At 52.5% G+C, this 22,210-nt stretch overlaps 1 protein-coding gene across 1 annotated transcript; it reads left to right on the top strand.

Annotated features, from left to right (window-relative positions):
• Positions 1-932: 932 nt before the first annotated feature.
• On the top strand, positions 933-21,635 carry LOC131290972 (uncharacterized). Its single transcript, XM_058320165.1, has 28 exons — positions 933-1,689; positions 2,001-2,643; positions 2,711-2,778; positions 2,850-3,639; positions 3,685-3,999; positions 4,301-4,401; positions 4,470-4,691; positions 4,781-4,982; positions 5,069-5,538; positions 7,474-7,627; positions 7,702-7,825; positions 7,905-9,120; positions 9,199-9,401; positions 9,479-10,003; positions 10,061-10,410; positions 10,469-10,473; positions 10,886-11,113; positions 12,735-12,850; positions 13,065-13,298; positions 14,230-15,027; positions 16,369-16,733; positions 16,914-17,257; positions 17,346-17,805; positions 18,024-18,436; positions 18,593-18,669; positions 20,020-20,120; positions 20,202-20,436; positions 21,444-21,635. The coding sequence occupies exons 1-28, from the start codon at positions 933-935 to the stop codon at positions 21,633-21,635; spliced, it is 9,708 nt and encodes a 3,235-aa protein (XP_058176148.1).
• The last annotated feature ends 575 nt before the right edge of the window (positions 21,636-22,210 follow it).

Genomic DNA, 22,210 nt, shown 5'->3' on the forward strand with positions numbered 1-22,210 from the left:
GTAACAGTAGCACTCATTACAATATGAGCCCTTGGTGCTGGTTCCGTGTGTGATAAAATCGATAGAGTGCAAACGTGCGCCCTGAAGCAGAATGTGCGGGAAGAACCGGGCTTCCTGGTGGCTAGTAAAAGACCGACGACATAAAACCTCTAAGTAGACTGTAAACCACCCCCCCTTCAGCCCCATCCCTCATCCTCGCCGTGATGTACTTTAAAGGACATGCCAAAGGGGCAAACAGTGCTTGGGTCTTGGAACCTTCGCTGCCTTTGTTGCCTATAGCTGTGTTTATTTTCCCGGGCTACCTTCAAGCAAAACCCTTTAATGGCCGAACGGCAGCCCGCGTTTACACTTGGGTGGCGGGTTGGGCTGTGTAAAGTTTTTGCAGATGCAGCCAAAAACGAGAAACACACACATGAAGTGCTCTATGTTCCTTCTTGCAGAGCCCGGCACTGAAGTGCACCCGACGTCCTGCCAGCAGTGAAATATAGAGCACGAGTGATAGAAAGAGAGAGAGAGAGAGAGAAAGCGAAAGAGAGAAAGAGAGATAAGAGAGAGGGAGAAACAGAAACAGTGTGTTTAACTAGCCATCAAGTCTAGCAGCGACCTGCATGTGACCCGCCAGGCGAGATCAAGCTGTAGTGTGTTCTTTTCCGTTCCTTAGTTCGCTCAACATCATCACAGTCATCATCATCATCAACATCGTCGTTGTCAACACCATCTCCATCGGTTCCTTGCGGCGCGTATCGTAGAGCTTTTTCTCGGTTTCGGTTTATCCGTGTTCCATTCCCAACTCCACCCTCCATCCCGAACCGCCCCCTCGCATATACGTGTCCGTGTCGCTACCCGGAGTCGTGTAGCAGAGAGCGGGAAGTATGTGCAACGGTGGTGTAACTGGTAGTGCCAATAGAGTGATAGAGTAGTTCGCGGGCAACATGAAGAGTGTGGGCCTATTGGTGGTGGCCGCCGCCGTCGTGCTGGTGACCGTGCGCGACTGCACGCTGGCCGGTGCGGCCATGCTGTCGGAAATGTCCAGCCCGGGCGGTACCGGGCTCGGCACACCACTGCTCGCCGACTCGGTCCACGAGGACGGACCGGCTGAGGAGAGGCTCCGACCGCTGCTGGTCTTGCCGAAGGATAGTACGGAGCCAGCTGAGTCGAAGCCGAACCCGCTGAGCCTGGGGAGCCTGCTGATGCCGAGAGGGCAGCTTGGGGGGTACGCGCATCAGCGCACCACCGACACCGAGGAAGAGGACGAGGTGGACAACGTAGAAGAGATCGAGCGAGCTAGTCGAGGCGTGGAGGAGGTGGAAGAGGTGGAAGAAGAGGAGGTGGAAGAGGAAGATGACCTTGGCCGGGATCGAGAAGGAGAGGAAGAAGAAGAAGAAGAGGATGAAGCAGATGGCGAGCCGGCCGGATCGCGGGACAAGACACTGGTAGACAGTGACGAGAGCCGCTTCTCGTTCTACTCGCACCCGGCAGCGCAAGGCCATGGAATCGGTTCGAAGATGGCAGCGGAGCTGCAGCAACGCAATCCGTGCGATTCCGCCATTCTCGAGTACCTGAAATCGTCCGAGCACGTGGTCCCGGTGAGGCGCAGCCCTGAGGAGGAGGACTCCAACTTCTACATCGACGTGAGCCACGATGCGCTTGAAACTTACACCGGGATTGTACCAGGAATTGACTACAAAGGTAGGTTTACTAGATGAAGAATTAAGATAGAGCGTGGGTCTAGGCTAGCGAGCTAGTGTATATGAGGACCTTTAGAGACCTGCTTTATCCATTACATTCTCAGATCTCATAACCTCACACAATAATGCAAGCTAGTATCGCGCTCGTGGATCTCTTACGCAAGACTTCATGACCGCTTGGCAGCACCGATAGAGCTCTGTGAGATCCTGTCGGAACTAGCTAAGATTCTATGTCGCTTCGATACTCCTATGTTCCGCAATCGATATACTCACAGCTACTCTTCTTTGTTCTTGCTCTCTCCCTCTTCGCAGTGGAAGTAAGACGATCGCCGAGTACAGAAATTCGTGACTTCTACATCGAGTCACTGATCGGGGAGTTCCCGCAGCACGGTTCTACACCTCCGGACGCACTACCGTTCGGAAAGTTTGCGACGGACTACAGCGAGTTCGCTAGCCGACAAATAAACACCGGCGGCTACCAGCAGCCACCGACCGACACAGGCAGCATACCGCGCAACACCTGGATCGACGATATGGAGAAGGACTGGTTGCATCATACGTTCGCCACGCGGCAGCAACAGCGACACCAACAGCAACCGGTACCGGAGGCGGTGGGTCAGCGGGTTGTGTTCGGTGAGCCCTTTCCGGCCTACTACGAACCGTCGCTCCGCAGCAACCGAGAGCGCGACACCGAGGAGGACGAGGAGGAGCAAAACTCGATCGAGTTCGACGAGGTAGACGACTCCCGGCGGCGAACTTCGGCCGCTAGGGCACGCGCATGCCCCGGGAATGTGTGGCAGGAGGAGTTTATGTTCGATGAGCGCTCGACTATCAGGTGGTCCGTGCCGCCGAAGACAAGCGCTTACCAGAGCACGGTCGGCTTTGGTGACACGTTTAACAGAAGTAGTTCCAACGAGGAGGTTCAGCAGCGGCAGAGCAGAACCCTTTATTTTAGGTAAGCTCGACAGCTGCGTGGAAAGTTCTGGTTTCCCAATGGTTTGTTTTTGTCTTCCCATCTGCAGAATACTATATCGTACAATGACTAGCTATGTGGTTTACGAATTGATCTACACAATGGTGCTTTTAGAAGGTTGGTGGATGAGGGTAACGGAGGCGTTACAGGTTGAAGTACTAACAGCTTGTCTTTCTCCCTTTCGATAGAATGTAGTTTATTTCTGAAGCATGGCCAAGGTACGATCGCATCGCACCAGCTACCGAGCGGCTTCCAGGACTGCAGCGTCACGTTCCCGTCCCAGCGGGCGGACCAGCCGGAAGAGCTGCCCGGTCTGCTGGTGCAATTGACGCGGCTGAACACCCCATGCCGTGCCGGGGGCTTCCTTCGGTTCGTACCGGACCCGAGTCAGCGCGGCGTCGACGAGCGAACAACGTCAAGCAACAACGCCCATCAAATCATATCACTGTGCGGCAAGCTGGAGGAGCTACCGGCCAGCGAGCGCGCATTTCACTTTCAACCACACCGCAATACAACACTGCACCTGCACAACCAGCCACTGTTCAGCCTTCAGTATAGACTCGTAGACTTTTGCTACAACATGACGCTCCAGGATCAGAACGGCACGGTGCGGCTGGGGCCGAGCCGGTCGTCGCTAGATTGCTACTTCAAGATACACGTACCGTACGGCTACCGGATCGCCCTGCAGCTGTGGACGAACGACTGGCAGCTGGAGGCAGCACACAACGGTTCGGGCTCCGGTGCCCGGTACGAACCCATCGAGCTTATCGCACTCGAGACCGTGCTCGCGGGACAGCAGCTGGCAGAACCGGTACGCTGCTCCTCCACCGGTGGCATGCTGATCGAGCTGTACGAGGACAGTCTCCGACGCTGGACGTCCTGCATCAACGGCAGCACAAAACCCGCCCGCTACTCGCTTCTGTCGAGTAGCAACAATCTAGTCATTAAAGTGACCAAATTGCCCCTGCTTGGGACGACGCCATGGGACACCCCTGCCGACATTAACCGTGGTGGCAGTTGGAGAGCGGACTCAGCTTCATCGTCATCGTCATCGTCATCCTCATCTTCGCCCACATCTACAGCTCCTTCAGTCGAACAGCTTGGCAGCGGGCCGTCGTCTCCATCTCTTCTGTTCGAGTACAGGGCGCACCCGATCGAACCCATTACTTCACGTTGTGCCTTTGGTTGGATAGCAACCGCACAGTTCTGTATCTCTTCCATCGAGCGGCGACTTCCGTGGCAAGAGGCGGAGCTGGAATGCAACCAACTCGGTGGTCACCTTGTATCCATACGGTCCAGCGAAGACCAGCAGCTCATCGATCAGCTGCTGTTCAATAGGTGCGTGAACTCCTTAGACATAGGCAGATTGATAAAGTTGAGATTTACGGTGATTGTCTCCGTCGTGATTCTTTTGAGGGGAACTGCTCAAAATTGCATGAATCCCAGACTGTGCAAGACTGTTGCGAATGTCCACAGCTTCGTTGATGTCAAGAATTACAACCCACCACCATTGAAGACTGCTACGATGGCATCTTATCAGAAGATTATGCATGATTCCTAAGTTATCCCTGAGTTATCCCTGAGTACTAGTTTCTCGATATAACAAACTCAATCCCGCTCTTTTCACCCATGTCTCCAGCCCGGGCTACAAGGATGACAATGCCTACTGGATCGGAGCGTCCGATTTGGTAGTGGAGGGCGACTTTAGGTGGAACGACAAGTTTTCATTTTCCTACACAAGTGAGTACTCTGTAAGAGCTGCGTGGGGTTTATTCCTCGGTTAATGGGCCCTTCCGTCCCGTTGTCAGATTGGTTTCAAGGATGGGTACACCAGGAGCATTACAACCGCCAGCCAAACGATGATGGGCTGAGCGGGCAGGATTGCGTCGAGATTCGTCGCCACTTTCAGATCGCGTCCAGCAGCGGACAAACCACTCCCACCATGAGCCCGCTGACGATGTCCTACATGTGGAACGACCGCAACTGTGACGCACGGAACTATTTCATCTGCGAGCGAATGATGGATGAAGGTAAGCTCGTGCGTTGTTGGTGACGTTGGCTAAACTTGGGCGAAACTTTCGATGTTCTGAACTTTGGTTCCTAAATTGGTAACTCACAGAGCTACCGGAACGCCTGTGGAACGAGGCGGAATGCAACGTGACGGTATCGCTGAGCTCCGAACGGTCGAAGACCACCATCTGGAGCCCTGGATTCCCTCAGATGTACCCGGACAGTGTCGACTGTTACACCCTCATTCTGGCCCCGCCCGGCTACAGGGTAGTGCTGGACTTCGAGGAGATGGTGCTGGAGAATGAACCTCTGTACGTACCTGAAACTGCTAGACTCGCAGCACACCGAAACCCCTATTGCATGGTCCAGCTTACCGTAACGCTTTTCATGATTGCAGATGCTATTATGACTACTTGCAACTGGTAGAGCCCGACGGTGACGGCCCGTACGTGTCGCCAAAGGTGTCCAGCTCCAACACGGTGCAGTTTCGGTTTCGCAACTCACGCCACAGCGGCCGAAACAGCGTGCAGCATCGGCGGAAAAACTCCAAGCAAGGTGGAACCACGGCCCTCCCTACCGCCGGAAGTGGCAGCAATGGTGATGCTGCGAGCCACCCGGACCGTCGCAGCGACATCAACTTCAACGTACCGAGCATCGTGCTGCAGCCGAACGATTCGCGCTACACCAGCAGCCTACCGCTACCCGAGCTGAGCCTGGGCAGTGTTCCGCGGAAAATCTGCGGCGACTGGAGCACCAAGCTGAAGCTGCTCCGCTATGTGACCAGCGGTCCAACGCTCGGGCTCCGCTTCGTGTCCGACTACTCCAACAGCTACGGTGGCTATAAGGCCAAAATCTCGATGGAAAACGGTAAGTTTACGAATCCGGAACGACCAGGGCTAGGGACCACTGTTACATTTCTCGGAAGATGTTTATGCCCGCTCCGAAATCCTACCAACCTTCTGTTCTCTTCATGCGATAGTAAATACTCTACGTTACTTCTCGACAGTCCACCTCCAACCGCTGCATCCTACGTTACTGTATGATTTGTACGAAGCAAAGCAAAAACTCGTTCTCTCTACTCAACCACTAATGCGTACTGTACTATGTAGGTCAACTTAGTTCCATTTTGATTGAATTTAGCGGCAAAGGCACCTAGCAGAAGAATGTTATCCTTTCTCCACTTAACTATCTCTCTGTCTATATCTCTATCTCCCTCGCTCTCTCTGTGTTTCTCTCTCTCTCTCTCTGTCTGCCTAACCCTCCACACACACACTGTCGCTTTTGCGAATAGCGGGACCATATATTAGGGCCATCTACTGGACAGTATAGGGCCGAAGAAGAAAGCGCGTTTCAGTTAGTCTAGCTAGGGATAAGGCATTATATGTTTCTGAGAACCTCCCCCCAACTTTCTACCATGAAGTAAGCGCTGCAAAAGCGTATACAATATACAAAAGTATAGTACGATACATACATATAAATACCTATATTCAAATGCATAGGAAGGCCGTGGGCACATGGTAAGTGCAATCTGTTCAACCAAACAAACCAAAAACCAAAACAAACAATCAAAGTTCTCTGCCTGAAAACTACCTCAGCTCTCTAGTTACCTGAATTAAATTGATATCAGTTCATTACATCAGCCAATATATATATATATATACCTTATATCTCTTACGATTGCTTGCCTTATTTTCATTAGTTTGCGCAACTTTGCTCTGTGATTCCCGATTAAGCCGACAACCAAACGCGTCTCGCAAGCATAACCATCCGCGGCGACCGAACCTCGCTTAAGATGCAACAAAGGAAGACGACACACAGTAGGGGATTGCGGAACGCGTCAATGCAGTTCCGTCGTAACACATTTTCCGATAATACGAACAAGCAAACATACGAACGAACGAACAAACAAACAAACAAACAAACAAACAAGCAACAACAAAACAAATGAGATTTCCATCTGAAGGACACCACCAAAAAGCTGAAACTCTTGTGGACCCCCTTCCCCGTTTTGTTTTTCTTTTTCTTAGTTTATGGGTTGCGCATGCGAACGAAGACGAGTTTCATTTCGTTGTGCTAGTGCTGTTAGCGGTTCCTTCCTGAAGCAGGTTTTACATTGTTTCCTTCACACCTTACTTTAGCAGCGATTTGTAAAAGATTATCTGTCTGTTCGTGTATGATGTAGGATGCTGTAGGATGCGTCTGATCAGCGGGAGTTAAGTTCTCGATAAGATGCAGAGGTGATCTTAAACAAATACTTTTTTGTGTATAAACATGCTGCTAATGTGTATTGCTCCCGTTGTTACCCTTTCAAACCGATGTACTACCTATAATCTACTGCTCTTGATTTGTCTCGTTTATTTCGTGTTCACTGCTGAAGCGCACAAGGAATGGCTACTAAGAGCGATAATTACTGCATGTCGACTAAGCGTACCGAATTTAATGCATTGCAAAAACAAAACCAACACAAAATCAAACAAATACCTTTGCTGTTGCCATAACTCAGCGCCATTTTCTTCTGTTTGCGACCTTGCCTTACACGTTCCGTTTCCTGTAGTAGTGTTTGGAAATGCTTCGAGTTACTTCATTTACTATGTCAACACACACATACACACACAGCCATTCGATCATTGTTCCATCCCATCGATTACAAGATCATAACACTAAAAAGAAAACTACAAACTGCTTCCGTAACAGACCATTGTTGACCGTGCGCCAAATTGCGTTCGCTACGATGCCGATGATAGTGTGTGTGTGTTTTTTGTCGAATTTACTTGCCTGCCACAATGCCGACCCTCCTACCAGTCACGTCGGAGTGTCACGATGAGCGCTTCAAGGCGTACAACAACTCCTGCTACCTGATCATCTCGTACCCGGACGTGGACTGGACCACCGCCCAGCAGATTTGTCGCGGCATCGGTGCCCAGCTGGCTTCCATATCGACAACCGACGAGCAGCGGTGAGTGGGCAACCTACCCCAACTCCAATACACAACTCATTGAGGTGGTACCTCACTTTTCTCGCGTTCTCTAGGTTCATCACCTCGAACATTCGCAACAGCATCGACTACACGCCCCGGTCACTGTATTGGGTTGGAGGAGAAATCACCACCAACGGGAACCTGGAGTGGGTAGATGGTGTGAAGCTGTTATTTGAGGTAAGTCGCCGATGGCGCTTTCGGAGGAGGATCGGTCCCTTAAAACGAACTGTGTTATGGTTATTTCGCGCACTGATAGGGCTGGCTTCCCGGGCAACGGCCAGAGCCGTCCGACACGCTCAAGCTGTCGTCCTGCCTGGGTCTCCAGTGGAAGGTCTCACCGACGCCGATGATCTCCTCCGGGTTGCACTGGACGGCCCAGAAGTGCTCGATGATTGGCGGCTACGTTTGCAAGAAGCCGCGTCCCAAGCTGGACGAAACGATGGTGAAGAACCAAACGCTTACCGGCACCGAAGGCCACATCCTCTCTCCCGGCTATCCGAACCCCTACCCAGCGCAGACGGACTTCTGGATACGGATCGTCGCCCCGGAGCACAACCGCATCATCATTCAGTTTCAGAATCTTGACCTCGAGCACCAGGATGAGTGTCTGTACGACTATATCAGCATTCAGAACTACCCGATTGTACCCAGCTCACCGGCGGCGTTCTTTGGGGGGAACGAAGCGAGCGGCGTGGCGCCGGTGGCGGAGGTGTACCACGGAGCTGCGAATGGTAGCAGTGGCGCGACGCCAGTGAACAAGAAGCAGACCAACTTCGAGACGTTTCCTTCGACGAGCAACGCACGGCCAACGGAGACGCCCATCTCGACCGGGCGTCAGATCCGTGGACCCCGACGGAGGATCCGGTACGTCAGCAGCTCCGGAGCGGAGTACGGTATCAGCGATCCGGACGGTGCGACGCGGGAGAAGGCGAACGGTATGGCACCGACGCTGCTGGCAAGCTCGAACGTGAACCACAACGAGCTGCACCCGTCGTTTCTGCCGTATGTTCGCTGGTGCGGTTCGCACGACGTCAACATGGCACGGTTCAACTTCATCTCGACGGGCAACGAGGCGATCGTGCGCTTCCACTCGGACTTTTCCATCAGCGGAGCGGGCTTTTCGGCCACCTGGAGCACGGTCGACATTTCCGGCTGCCCGCTGCAGACGATCACCTCCAAGGAGGGTTCGATACGCAGCCCGAACTATCCGTACTTTCTGCTGAACAACCTCGACTGCACCTACGTCATACAGGCTCCGTACGGGCGCCGCGTCTGGCTGGAGTTTTTGGTCACCGATCTGGCGCACGAAGCGACCCTGCAGGTCGACATCGCCGACGGTCCGTTCGAGCCGTTCGCGGACGAGTCGCATGTCAACGACGGTGTGTTCGTGAGCAACGGCGAGCGGCTGGTGGTACGGTTGAAAACGGGCGCAATGCCACGGGGCAAAGGATTTCAAGCGGTCTTCAAGACACGTAAGTTATTGTAGTCGCAAATAGAGGTTTCAGCTCGGAGCTATTTCATCGTCGATTTGTTGTTCATTCCACACCTAGTGGCCCATGTAAACGAGCAGCGGTATTTAATGCTGTCGAACAAGACGACCGGCATGCTGTACTCGCTCAACTATCCGCAAACAATGCCGTACGGGATCGACTACACGCAGCATCTGATCGCGCCTCTTGGTGAGGTAATCCTGTTGGAGTTGTACGGAGTCGGCTTCAGCCAGCATGGTTGCCATCAGACCGGATTCATTGAGGTGAGAATAACTGAAGCCTGCGGTGAGGTGGTCAAGACCGTACGGACTAACATGGGGCTCTGGTTTCGCCGCCGTAGATCTATGACAACTATACCGACAGCAATGGTACGCTGTGGCACTTGTGTGAGCATCACGCAGCGGGAAAGGCCGGAAGCTCTCCGGACGACCTGGAAGATGGTGGACGGGCGGAGAACGCGGACGGACACTACCATCCGTTGGGTCACGGTGCGGCAGCGTTGCGCGAAGCGGGCGGCAGCAGCCACCCGGCTCTGACGAAACCGGCCCCGATCTACATCACCTCCTACCTGAACACCATCCACATCCGGCAGCGCAACGTCAACGGCACCGGCATCCGGCTGAACGCCACCGTGCGCCTGCAGGAGGACGCCGGCTACAAGATGAAGCTGATCTCGAACGCCGACGAGTGGGTCGAGAGCTGCAAGCCCAACCCGTGCCAGTACGGCGGCAAGTGCATCACCAGCCACAAGCGGGGCCTCTGCCAGTGCTACGGCCACTTCACCGGGCGCTTCTGTGGCCTGAACATCTGCGAGCTGGAGCCCTGCTTTTTCGGCAAGTGCGAGCTCACGCCCAACAGCTTCAAGGTAGGTAGAGCAGGCTAGCCGGGGGGCGTCGCTCTAACGTAAATCTTCACTTGACAGTGCAACTGCCAGCCGGGCTTCGTCGGGCAGCGGTGCGACCAGCGGCAGAAGCCGTGCGCCGACAATCCTTGCGAGAGCCGGGGCGAGTGCTTCGAGAAGAACGGTGGCTTCTTCTGCCGCTGCCACGCCTGGTGGGAAGGGCCGCGCTGCGAAAAGCGCATGATGCACATCCCGTACAAGCCACTGTCGGAGCGGATGCTGCAGGAACCGTTCTGGCTCGGACTGATCACGGTGTTCGTCGTGCTCGCCGTCATCGGGCTGGTCTGGTGTGCCAAGCGCCACTTCCCGGAGAAGATCGAGAAGCTGCTCGCCGACGAGACACAGATCAACCGAAGTACTACCTCTAAGTAGCTCTAACTCTTTCTCGCGCTCTTTCACTCGTTCTCTCTCTCTCTCTCTCTCACTCAGCAAGCGTTTCAAAACGTTTGCACGTCCAAACAAATGACATTGTTTGACAAATCCAACATCCTAGTTCGGCTTCGTCCTAACGAGTTCTCAAAGGAATTAGTAGGAACGCTTGTTCGAGCGAACCTACACTGTAATCTCTTTGTTTGTGCTCTATCAGTACATTCGACCATCGACCTCAGGGGTCATCGATCGTGCAATCCCGGCGATCAACCAGCTGATCTAAAGCTGACAACTGGCGTTAGGGATTTAAAGCGTTGCTAACACCACGAAAATTGCGTATCTCGTTAGCGACAGAGAGAGAGAGAGAGAGAGGAAGGTCACCAAAGGATCGTTGCTTACGGTCGTTGATTTGCCTATACTCAAGCGTCGTTGACACCAACACCCGGGATAACCTCGATACCCTTATTCTCCCCACAGGCACGTTCCCACCGCACCATCTAAACACGGCCTTGCGGGAGCAGTTGCAAGCTTCCGCCGGAACCGTGCCCTCGTCGAATGCCACCACGCCCGCCTCGCACCGGACGATCTTTGGACGATTGGGTATAAGAAAACCATCCATATTGAGTCTCAGCAGCCCACAGCAAGTTGGAGGGGCTACCGCTAGAACATTTTCTTTAGATGATCTCTTACGGCCCCCTCCTCGACGTAAGACAGACAAACATATGATAAATTACTAAATCGAAACATAGCACCAAACAAAAAAAACCAAACTACCTACCCTTGTGATAAACTACTACCAAAAACAGCTAAACTATATCTCTAACCTTTCGAGCTGTGTCTGTTAGTGCCTTGCTCACAGTTTTGAATCTTGCTCATTTCGTTCCGCTTTACGCTCTGTTTCACTGTATCACTTTTCACCTATCTCGCCATCCCTTTATATACATATAAATATACATATGAATATATATATTTATCTCTCTTTCTCTATCTGTCTGTCTGTCTGTCTTTCATCTCTAACGCTGTACAGTTTTTCTTTGATTTCGGTGGAATCGTTTTACAAAATTTTCTTCACCAACACGCAACGTAATTCTGAAACAGTGATAGACCGATGTCACCAGTATTTGCTACACAGTATTCCCCTTGCTCCCTTTTCAGCAAAACCAAGTAATTCCTTCCTCTACCGTGTATGCCTTGGGGACCCTTAACAAGGAATACCAATATGCGATAGACTGGATATAGCGGAAAGTGTTCCAATGTGTACCCCTTGCTCAAAATGCCTAAAGCCTAAACACCAGAATACGATCCTATCAGACAGCTGTTGCAGAACGTCCGATTGGTAGTACTTGTTTAAGGTCTTCCGCTTCCAAGTGCAGAGACAAAATGGCACACGTACACTCTGTGGCCAAACTGTTCAACAGTCAACAGATGCTGGCTGAGTACTATTATCCTTTTCTAATTGGAACGGTTTCCCCTATATGTTCGCCCCTTGCACTGCTGTATTGTTCTGTACCATAGAGAAGTGCGCTTGCCAAACAAAGCCCAGTTTAAAATGGGTGCCACGTAACGCATTTCGCACCGTAGTGCCTTTTACTGTACCTGTAGGCCCTTCTATCTGCTCAGTTATTGAATTGGTCAACTTCCTCCGACCGCAAAAGCGATCCAATTGAACCTTATCGAGAGCTTGCGTTGTAGAGATTGATGTGATAGCGGCAAGCACTGTGTTGGCGCACCTGCTCCACGTTAGACATAAAACGGGACCCGGTTGTATCTTCGCTTGTACACGAATGAATGTTTCAGCAGTAGATGTCGGTAGGCGTACACGCAAGCCATCACGCAAGCGCTCGACACTGTTGTTGTCCAATCGGCTGAATCCAAATTTCATACAAAATGTTACCTTTCCAATGGGGCCGCAATGGTGACCAGGCCGGTCCTTGCCGAAATGGCGCGCTGAACCTTCGCGTAAGAGCTTGCTAGAAGGCCGTACCGCTTTTCCTCCTACATCAATTGGAACTGGTTCTAATAACGTAAAGTTTCACTGGTTTTGTTTTTCCTTCTCTAGTGATTGTATGAAACGGTCCTCTTCCATTGTTTCTTATTCTCAACCTCCGGTAGTTTTGCAACTTTAAGCTGTATCAACTACATACCACAAACGCATGAGTCGCCAGTAACCTCTCAGTAGTTTGTTCCGTTACTCCCTTCTTCACACAGTCGATACAAATTTGCAAAAAACTAAGCTACTAAGCTTCCTTGGACCCTGATGCACTGACCGTTTCTTTTATTTTCTCCGCCCTTTCCCCCCACTTCTCCCGTGCGTGCGCCATTGCAGGCACTCCGTCACCGCGGAAGAAGCGAAACAATTCCACGCCGACGAAGAAGAACGTCAACGAGAAGAAGCAGATCCTGCAGCAGCTGGTATCGCCCGCCCAGAACGCAGCCACCAAAGTCAGTTTCGGAATGCCAACGTTTTGGTTTTTCTCGCGAATGTCGAATGTCGCGCCGACTATCGAATGTCGACTTCGAGCCGCAATTTTTATCCACCGAGCGTTGCCCCGATTCGATTCATCACGTGTCTCTCTCTCTCTCTCTGTTTTGTTTTCTCGTCCCTTCCTTTCTCCCTTTGTCTTTCTCTTCTTCTTTTCTTTGGGCCGTACCGTAGCAAGTAAGCCTTGGCGAGCTGATACAGCTGTCCGAGACGCGGCTGAAGGCGCAGAGCTACGCCGATGCCGAGGCCGCCGGCCTCAAGGAGACGACGTTCTCGGAGAACTCGCTGTCGGTCACGTCGATGGTGCGGCAGATCTCCGATCCGAAGCTGGAGAAGAAGGTCACCTTCGCCCGGCTGCTAAGTAAGGTGTCCGCCGAGATGAGCTCCGGCTCGGAAGACCTGGCAAATGTGAGTAGCTGCACGCAACCAGCTCACCCCTCGAGCAGTACCGATAATACCACACCACTCTGTTCAATAGTCTACTGCGTGTATTACTGTTCCCATGTTTTGGTTGAAACGTTTTCATTTGGTTGCTTTCGAAGTTTGAACATTTGAACTATGTTTTGTACATCATCCGCTTCAAACGTCAAGCTGTTGAGCGTAAAAATTAGGCTTTATTCTGTAATCTACGTACGTACCTAACTACCTACCTACCTACCATAACTCTACACATCCTCTATTACGTCGACATCCATCTATTGGTTTCAATCGAGACGTTAACATGTACTACCAATTATTATTCAGCATATGGAAAATCTGCTCAAATGTGTGTGTGTGTGTGTGTGTGTGTATATACACGTCGGTGTATATATGTATGTCTATGCCGGCATAGAGATTTATACGTACCTATATTGATAGCTAATACAAAAAAAAAACAAGCATTGGTTATGTGTGCGTGTGTATGTGTGTATGTGTGCGCGCGTATGTGCGGGAATGTGGTGTGGTGAATCATTGTTGCACTTTCCTGTGTGTCTTGCCGTGCTCCTGATGTCGTGGTTGTTCCTATACCTGCCAACGATGATTAGAGCTCTAGAGCCGTTCGTGCCTATATTCCCCAAAATGCATTGGGTAGTGTTTCGTGGTGTGGTCCACGCGCCCCAGCTCGATCGTATGCGCTTGTGTGTGTGTGTGTGTGTGTGTGTGTGTGTGTGTGTGTGTGTGCGTGTATGTGTATGTGTGCATCCCCTAACTATAGCAAAGCAAATAGCCAAATCCTACAAAAAGAAAAAAAAAAAAAATGGCCGCCGCGGCACCTACACCAGCAAGGCGCGCAGCCATGCTATCCACTGAAAGCCTGTTTATTTCTCACGCCCACGCCCACGCCCGTCGCTGCCGGCAGGGAGCGAAGCATTCTAGTGCGCTAAGTCTTCCGAACGAGGTGCCGGCACGCGCCAACTCCGTGCCGCCGTCACCGTGCACAAACGAAATCCGGTCGCCGCACAGCACGTCGTCGAACCAGGGCAGCGACTCGCTGTCCAGCTCCGAGCTGGCCCTGCACGACTTCGGGCTGCGCAGCAGCGCGCGGCGGCAGCGCCCGAAGGTGTCCAGCGCCGACTCCATCCTGGCGATGTTCAAGAACTTCGCCGCTTCCAGCAGCGCGCTCAACACGCTGCCCTCGTCGATCGTCATCTCGCCGTCGTCCACGCCGACCGCCTCCAGCCCGCAGGACGACGTGCCGGGCGACGACGACTCGTCCACCTCTTCCAACCAAAACACGCCCGTCAGCTACTCGAGCGGCGGCGGTGCGTCCGACTCGCCCGTCTTCTACCGGCAGAGCACGATCGAGGTGCCGGTGCTGGATGCGCTCAGCGCCCACAAGTCTACCCCGACGGCCATGGCCGGCGGTGGGGGCGGCAGTGGTGGTGGTGGTGGTGGTGGCGGTGGCGGCGGCGGCGGCAGCAGCGGTAGCTCATCGGGCGGCTCCGGCCAGCTCCATCCGCCGACCATACTGCTCGAGATTCCGAGCAATGGCATCAACAACAAGTGTCTGTCGCCGATCCGCGAAATGCCGACGCCGATTCCGTCGCCGGCGCTGACCCCGATCATGCCGCGCCCGCAGCGGTCCATCCGCTCGCCGCAGGCCCTGCACGACGAGTCCATGTCCGTCACGTTCAACGCTAGCTTTGACGAGTACCACGTAAGTGTGCAACAGCCGCCCCAACACTGGTTTACTTCCGGCGAGTTCTGGCTTTTCCTTTTTTTTCTGTTTGCTCTTCTTTCTTTTTTATTTGCTTCTTCTTCTTTTATAGCTGTACCTTTAACCCCGCTCGCTCTTTCTACTCTATTTCTAATCACACTACTACTTCTTGTGCTACTACTTCTCTAGCACTTCTACTATATCTTACACCAGTACACTCCCCTCTTGGATTTAGTTCTTCCCGGTCTAACGCTACCGAACCTTACTAGTATCAGGTTTGCAAGCTATGTGCAAGTTTGATTTCATACTTTGTTTGTTTCCAACCTAGCGGTCCCTTGCCTAGTAGAAAGCGACCTGTTTTACGGCCGCTAGCCAGCATAGTGTGCACCGGTAGTGATGTGAGGGCGGAGCATGAGTTGCACTCGTTTCAAAGAGCTACCTACGTCCAACTCAGTAGTCCGTGCTAAGTGATATGCCACTTGTCCGTGGTGGATGAAGCGCAAACGTGAATTGCGCGACCAAATTTTGGACCAGACGCTGTAACCGTACGAAGTGAGTGTCGTTTAGAACGATCAAAAGAAGAAGAAGAGAAAGTCTAATAACGGTATAAGAATTTAACAACTCGTGAAATAGTTTCATCGTACCTTCTTCTAAAGATATATGTAATATCGCAAACAAATCTCAAAAGATTTGGCACACTCAGCATGACTCCCTGCGAGTGATTTAAATCATTCTGCATTCTGCCAACTCATTCTCACTGAATAGAATTATTCTCACTGCGTAAAATCATTCGGAGTTGGCAAAATTGTTCTTACTGAGTCAAGTGCCAGAATAAATCATCTTGGTGAGTGCCACTCAGTGCAATGAATTGACTTACTCACTCACTCTGACTCAGTTTGCACTTCATCTTCTACCACGCCCTTCAAATATACTCAGTGCGGTCTAGTGAGTTGGGTTGTGTTTGGGAGCCGATCGCATCATACTCCGAACGCATACTCTATACCGACTCTTCTGGACTGAGACGGAAATTGAGCCTTCCGTTGGTTGGCTACATCCGTGTCGAGTTCGGTGCACTGCCCCCCCCCTGCCCCTATGCTCTTTGATTCCCCAACCCCGAATAGGATGATTTTAAACTTGACTGCAATATCTGTTTATCTAACTGTCTAATCGTCTATCGAAATTCCTCTCAACACCTCCATACTTATCGAGATCCGACACTTCTTGCCCGGTCCGTTTGAGCTGTCCCCGCCCAACTCCTAACCGAATCACCTCGTACCACGCTCCCGTAAAGCAAACGTCAACACACTACTAGCATTGATCCTAACCCTCATTCTAACGCAGAAGCCCCACCAGCTGTCGATCGAAATAAGGCCACCGTCGCCGCCGGACGACGCCGGTCGGTGCGACTACTCGTCGTCGTCGCAGAGCGACACCACGGTCGACGGTGCGCCGACCGGTCCGACCGTCTCGATCGACATCCATCCGCCGACGCCGGAGCACCGCAGCCCGGAGCGGCCGCGCGATCTGATCATACCGGAGCTGATCATCCAGCAGCCGAGTCCGACTCGCGAGCGCACGATGGTGGTGATCTTTCCGCCCGGGTCGCCGCCGCCGCAGCGGGCGAACCAGCACCCGTTCGATACCGGCCTGCCGTCGCCGTACGGGACGGACGCCGGCAGCGGCAAGCAACAGTACCACCAGAAAAGGTGAGCCGGTTCTGTCGGAGGGCTATTCGCGCACGACGAGCGACCTCACGCAGCCATAGCGAGCTATCAAAATTCATCCAACCTCCCATGCACAGCGGTCGGTCAAAATGAATCTTCTTCTTCCGTTCACGACTTTTCCCTCTTGCCGCCCCCGGCGCCTGCTTACGCTTCGCGGGATAGATTCCTCAAGCAGTGGGAGAAGCCGACCTCGCTCGATCTGCCCTTCGATCCGCCGATGATAACGATCACCTCCAACAGCAACGAGGTGGTGTCGGACGCCGACATACCCTCGCCGGCCCATCCGATGGGCCACCCGAAGCAGGCGGGGCTCGGGCCACCGGGTAGCGGCGGGGCGGCCGGCATGTGCTACCTGAGCCCGTTCTCGATGTGCATCCGCGGCGATCGCGCTCCGTCCGAGAGCAACCTCAGCTCGTCCGGCTACTCCAGCATGGCGAGTCCCGGTCCGAGTCGGTGCGGCTCCAGTAACCCGCTCTTTCCGCACGAGTCCGACGAACCGGGGTCAGGTAAGCAGAGTCCCACCTCTCGGTCCACTAACATCGACGACATCGACGCCTGATCGGTTACCCATTCCCCATCCCCCCCCCCCCCAAGGTCCGGCTGGCGGCCCCGGCTACTCGGGCTTTCACTCGCTCATCAACAACCGACGACAATCATCCTCGAATGTGAGGAAAAAATCGGCCGACAGTGGCGCCACCGGTGGCGGGGGTGGCGGCGGTACCACCGCCGGGCCCGCGACCGGCTTCGGCCACCATCATCACTCCTTCCGGCTGCGCTCCGACTCGGAGACGCTGTCCGACGAGCCGCTGCTCGAGTCGAACGACGAGGGGATCGGCACCGACCATCTGGACGAGAAGATCGAGGAGGGCGAAATACGCAGCGCCAAGGAGCTCGAGCTCTACCTCGGCAAGGAGCTCATCCAGAGCGGGCAGGACATCCTCAGCCAGGAGAATCTCGCCATGTCCCAGCTGCAGCTACCCTCCATCGTCATCCAATCCGACGCAGGGTGCGACAAGCTGTCACCCGTTTCGTCACGCTCGGACAGTCCGCTGAGGTACGGCGACTAGAGTGGTGTGCGGCTCGAGCGAGCAGCTAGCACATGAGCTGGCTCTTAGAGAAGAGTCGCTCTCTCCTCTCTTCCGTTCGCTACTCGCTCTCTCTCTCACTCTCTGAGAGTGCTTTGCTGTGCTTCGCTCTTGGCACGCATCACCTCTGTGCAAAAGCGTAGAATTTCTAACAATCCACACGCCATCTTCTTTCTCCCTCATGCAGTGAGCGCAACGCCAGCCTGGAGCGCTTCTCGTCCATGTTCTATGGCAAAAAGGACCAGCACCTGCCGTTCACCGACTCCGACGGCCTGTACGACTTTCCCTCCTCGGACGGCAAGGGTGCTGGCGGTGGTGTCGGCACCAGCTCGCACCGCAAGAGCGCCGGACGCAGGAAGGAACGGCGTGTCGCCCGCTCGACCGTCTCGCTGCAATCGCCCTCCAAGGCAACGTCGCCGCTGCTGGAGCTGCCCGGGGCGGCCAAGTTCCCCAGCACCGCACCGACGGCGCGCAAAAGCCCCAAGCGTCGTGTCCACCGGCAACCGCTGGCCAGCAGCTCGTCCTCCACCGAGTCGTTGACGTCCATGCGCGAGAATGCAACGCGAGCGATCAAAGGTATCCACCACTATTCCGGCCGAGGTGAGCTGAGGCGACACCCCCCTCCCCCAACTCCCGTGCACAACCGTGTGCCTTCCCGCCCATTTGGCCATCCTGCGCTGACTGCACTTTATTCTCTCTCTCTCTCTGTCTCTCTCCCTCCCTCTCTCTTTCCCTTTTATCTCTTTCTCATTGCAGATCCGTGCGGAGTGGCACATCTGTCGACCTCGAAAGTATCAGCAGATGTGTGCGACTATGGTGACGATACAGGTGAGGTAGGTAGAGCGATGTCAAGCGCCAAATGTAGCAACCGGGGCAGAGAACCGTAATTTACCTCCAACTCCGTCAGCGTAAAGCACTCACATGCCAGCGTAGCACCGCGTGTGTGCGTGTGTGTGTGTGTGTGTGTATGTGTATGAGTGTGTCTGGCTAGTCTTCCAGCGAATCGGGTTATTCACAGTATTGCCCACCTCTAGGTCAAACAGCTCAGTCGCGCTTGCAGTACGAGCCAGAGTGCTAGTAGTTGGTGCTATTGCACGTATCCTCCAGAGGTCAACAACGTCGTCTGAAAAACGTTGACTACCATTTCAGAAAACGCTCGGCGGGACCACCCAAGGCTGCGACGTACCTCTTTTGTTCCCACTTTTTCCCGATGCATTAGAACGAGCCTAGCACAAGGGACAGACACGGACAGACCGAGGAGAATAGCATAGTTGAACGAAGCAAACAGAAGCAAACTAACAAACAAACAAACAAGAAACGATAATTGCGTAGTTAATGTTAACAGTCGCCCACGGCATCAAGCATCACACCTTTCATACCACCATTCATGCAGCTGCCATCTCTGTTCATCTAGAGTATACATTTGTTACCTGTACAAAATACCTTGTTCTTACGTGGATGTGTTGGTTGCGAGTTGCCACTCTTATTCGCTAGTGACATTTTGTTTCAACCTAGTTACATATGACAGCCTTCGTTTTCTCTGTATGGTTTATAACTCTAACGCTTTCGATTATACTTTCTTCGTGTATCGTACGATATCTTCCGTTTGCGTTAACCGAATCGCATTACTTTCGTGTATATAGAACATTTCCGTTTTACTACCGTAGTCTCTGGTATGGTTTCAATAGTCGAAAAGAAACAAAAAAAACTAATCTTTACAGTGCCTGCATCTTGTTGCGAACGGTTACTGGCAACGCTGGTCGCTTCAATATTGACTCGTTTGTTTCGTTGTCCTGTTTGGGTTTTCATTTGTTTCCGTTTTTTTTTTTTGTCTTCCTTCCCTTTTTTTCCCCGTTCGCACCCACTACGACGCAGTAGAGCAGCATAAATCCTTTTTTTTTGTGTGTGTGTTAATATGTCTGGCGTAATTTACCAATTTTGTATAGTTCATGCGGAGCTCCTGCCGTACGTGAGAGTAGCGTTCATTTTGCGCGTAATGGTAGTGCCTTCTAGTTACTACAGCATTTGTCCACTGTTTGCGAAACCTGTCTAAATCATACGTACATAGCATAAATTATCTAATGGCCACCCATTGCCAAACGTCGGTGGTTGTGTGCGTTCGCAGATCGAGATTTAACGGTACCTTTCCGTTCTTTTAATCTGCTCTCGTTGCACGCAAGCAGGAAATATCTAGCCAGATACTACCGAAGGCGCCCGTCCCGGAGGAGGTACGAAAGCCGTCGCACAAAATTCGACGGCTGAAGGCGATAGGCAATCAGATCAGGTAAGGGGTTGACGCCTGTTCACCGCCAACAGCGATCTCGAGCCGCCCTCTTACACCGGGCCCCGTCCGTTTCGCCATCAGGTTCTTGCGCCGGCTCGAACGATCCATCCACAAGAAGGAGCAACCATCGGCGCCGCAACCCGAGGAGGAATCGCAGGGTGTTAGCGGGAGTGCTGGTGGCGGCGTCAAGGAATCTCCGAAGATGTCCTCCTCGCCGCTGATCAAGTTCAAGCAGTCGCAGATCGACGAGGAAGACGAATCGGAGGAGGGCGATGAGGATAGCAAGAGCACGTACTTTGCCACCACACTCAGTAAGGTAAGAACAGTTGAAACGATCTAGTTCTGGCGCGGGTGGAAAGTTAGCTCACTTAAAGAGGTAGCTCAGCGAACTCACTCGCTCGAATAGCTCCGCTAGCTCACCTACCAAAACATTGCTGCGGTACGTGATTCTCTCTCACCTGACCTAACCTGAGTAAAGTAGCTCAACGTTTGAGCACTGAAAAGAGCACATCACCAGCTTTTCGAAGTGTTTAACTTCATAATTAAAAAGTGATCATTCCTTTATTGCAATTTATTATCGAGATACTTTAATTCGTTGGCAACAAAGTTCGTTCGGTTGAAAATGATTTTCGTGTTGAAAATTTGGTGTTCTTTATTCAGGAACCAATTTACACCTGATGGGAAAAGGCTTTAAGAGACTGTCTTGCTTTCTCTTACACTCTGATCTTCCCGTTTTCTTGTCATTGTCTTATCGACACTTGACAAAGAAATGAAGAAACATATTTTATGAATCAATCAATCAAATAAGCTTATCACACCGTGTTGGAATGATGAAAACTCTATAGACATTGTAAAAAAACACAGTCAACATGAAAAAACAGGCTACAGCACGTGAAGTGACAGAACAAAATGTGCGGCAGCAGAACGATGTCAACATTTCGAATCGCCCGGACGACAAGGTGTTAGGCAGTAGGTGATGGAGGCGCCTGGTGGCTATGGATGCTGAACAAGCACGGCTTGTCAAGTTTCAGTAACGATACGTAGTTTCCCACCACCGGATTGCATTTCGATGCTAATGTTGCGACCAATATGTTGTCAATCGCATAGTTTTCGTCCGTTTAGACGACACTCAAAGAAGACTCAAAAATAAGCGCACAATGGAGGCGCCTAGTACTTTGTAAAAGAGTGACCAAGAACTTGGAGGAAAGGGGACAAATTTATTTTATCGTACTTATCGAGTTGTTTGACCACCTGACTCTGGTCTTCATCACTAACCAGCTTGTGCTCTTCCTCCTCTCCTCTCCCCCATCTCGCTGTTTGCAGCAACAACAGCAGCAGCACCAGCGACTACTTCCGCCGTGCGATTCGAACACGGCCGCTTTGGGAGCCAACTCACGGCAGCACGGGAAAATCTCACGCCAGCGGCGCGTGCTCAGCCACGATTGCTACGGGACGAAGCCTTGGGCGGCCGAAGCGGAGTGCAAGCTGCTCGGCGGGGAGGTGAACAGCGACTGAAGCGGCAAACCCGACAAATCCGGTGCCTCCTCCGCTTCCCTCCAGATTGCGTCCATTTTCCGGCACCCACCCCCTTTCGACTCCGACGGTGGCAAAGCTCGGGACGTGTATTAATGTTGCTAACAAAAAGAACACACACACACACACACACACACACCCACACGGAATGGAGCATTCGCTAAGCTGCGAGTAAGATTGTTAGAACATTTAGATCATCAAATCCACAACGTGTCATTCCGAAGGAGCGACTTAGGTGCTCATTAACCGTAACGTATCCGGAGCGAAGCAGAAATACTCAAATAACCCCTCCACGCACAGTGCGTCCTGGTAGAACACCCGTACGGGACAACGCAATGGCAATACCCTTAGTACACTACACGCAAATATACAAGAGAACAGTGAAAGTGGAGGATTCGTGCCGGAGTAAAAAAAAAAACAACCATCAACGGCAACAAAATAAACATAAAAACAAAGCAAAACAAACCCCGAACCGAGTGCATTATAGCTCGGATTTTTTCCCCCAACCTTTTTAATCGGTACTATACTAGGATTGTACGGTCCCTCCCCCGTTTAAA

Source organism: Anopheles ziemanni, chromosome X (genome assembly GCF_943734765.1).
Source record: "Anopheles ziemanni chromosome X, idAnoZiCoDA_A2_x.2, whole genome shotgun sequence".
Taxonomy (NCBI): domain Eukaryota; kingdom Metazoa; phylum Arthropoda; class Insecta; order Diptera; family Culicidae; genus Anopheles; species Anopheles ziemanni.

Excerpts from the sequence above, each read along its gene's own strand:
- LOC131290972 (XM_058320165.1), top strand. The coding sequence starts at position 933 with ATGAAGAGTGTGGGCCTATTGGTGGTGGCCGCCGCCGTCGTGCTGGTG. Across the intron at positions 3,640-3,684 it reads TTGCCCCTGCTTGGGACGAC|AGCGGACTCAGCTTCATCGT; the intron begins GCCATGGGACAC and ends TGGCAGTTGGAG. Across the intron at positions 13,299-14,229 it reads GCTCGGAAGACCTGGCAAAT|GGAGCGAAGCATTCTAGTGC; the intron begins GTGAGTAGCTGC and ends CGCTGCCGGCAG.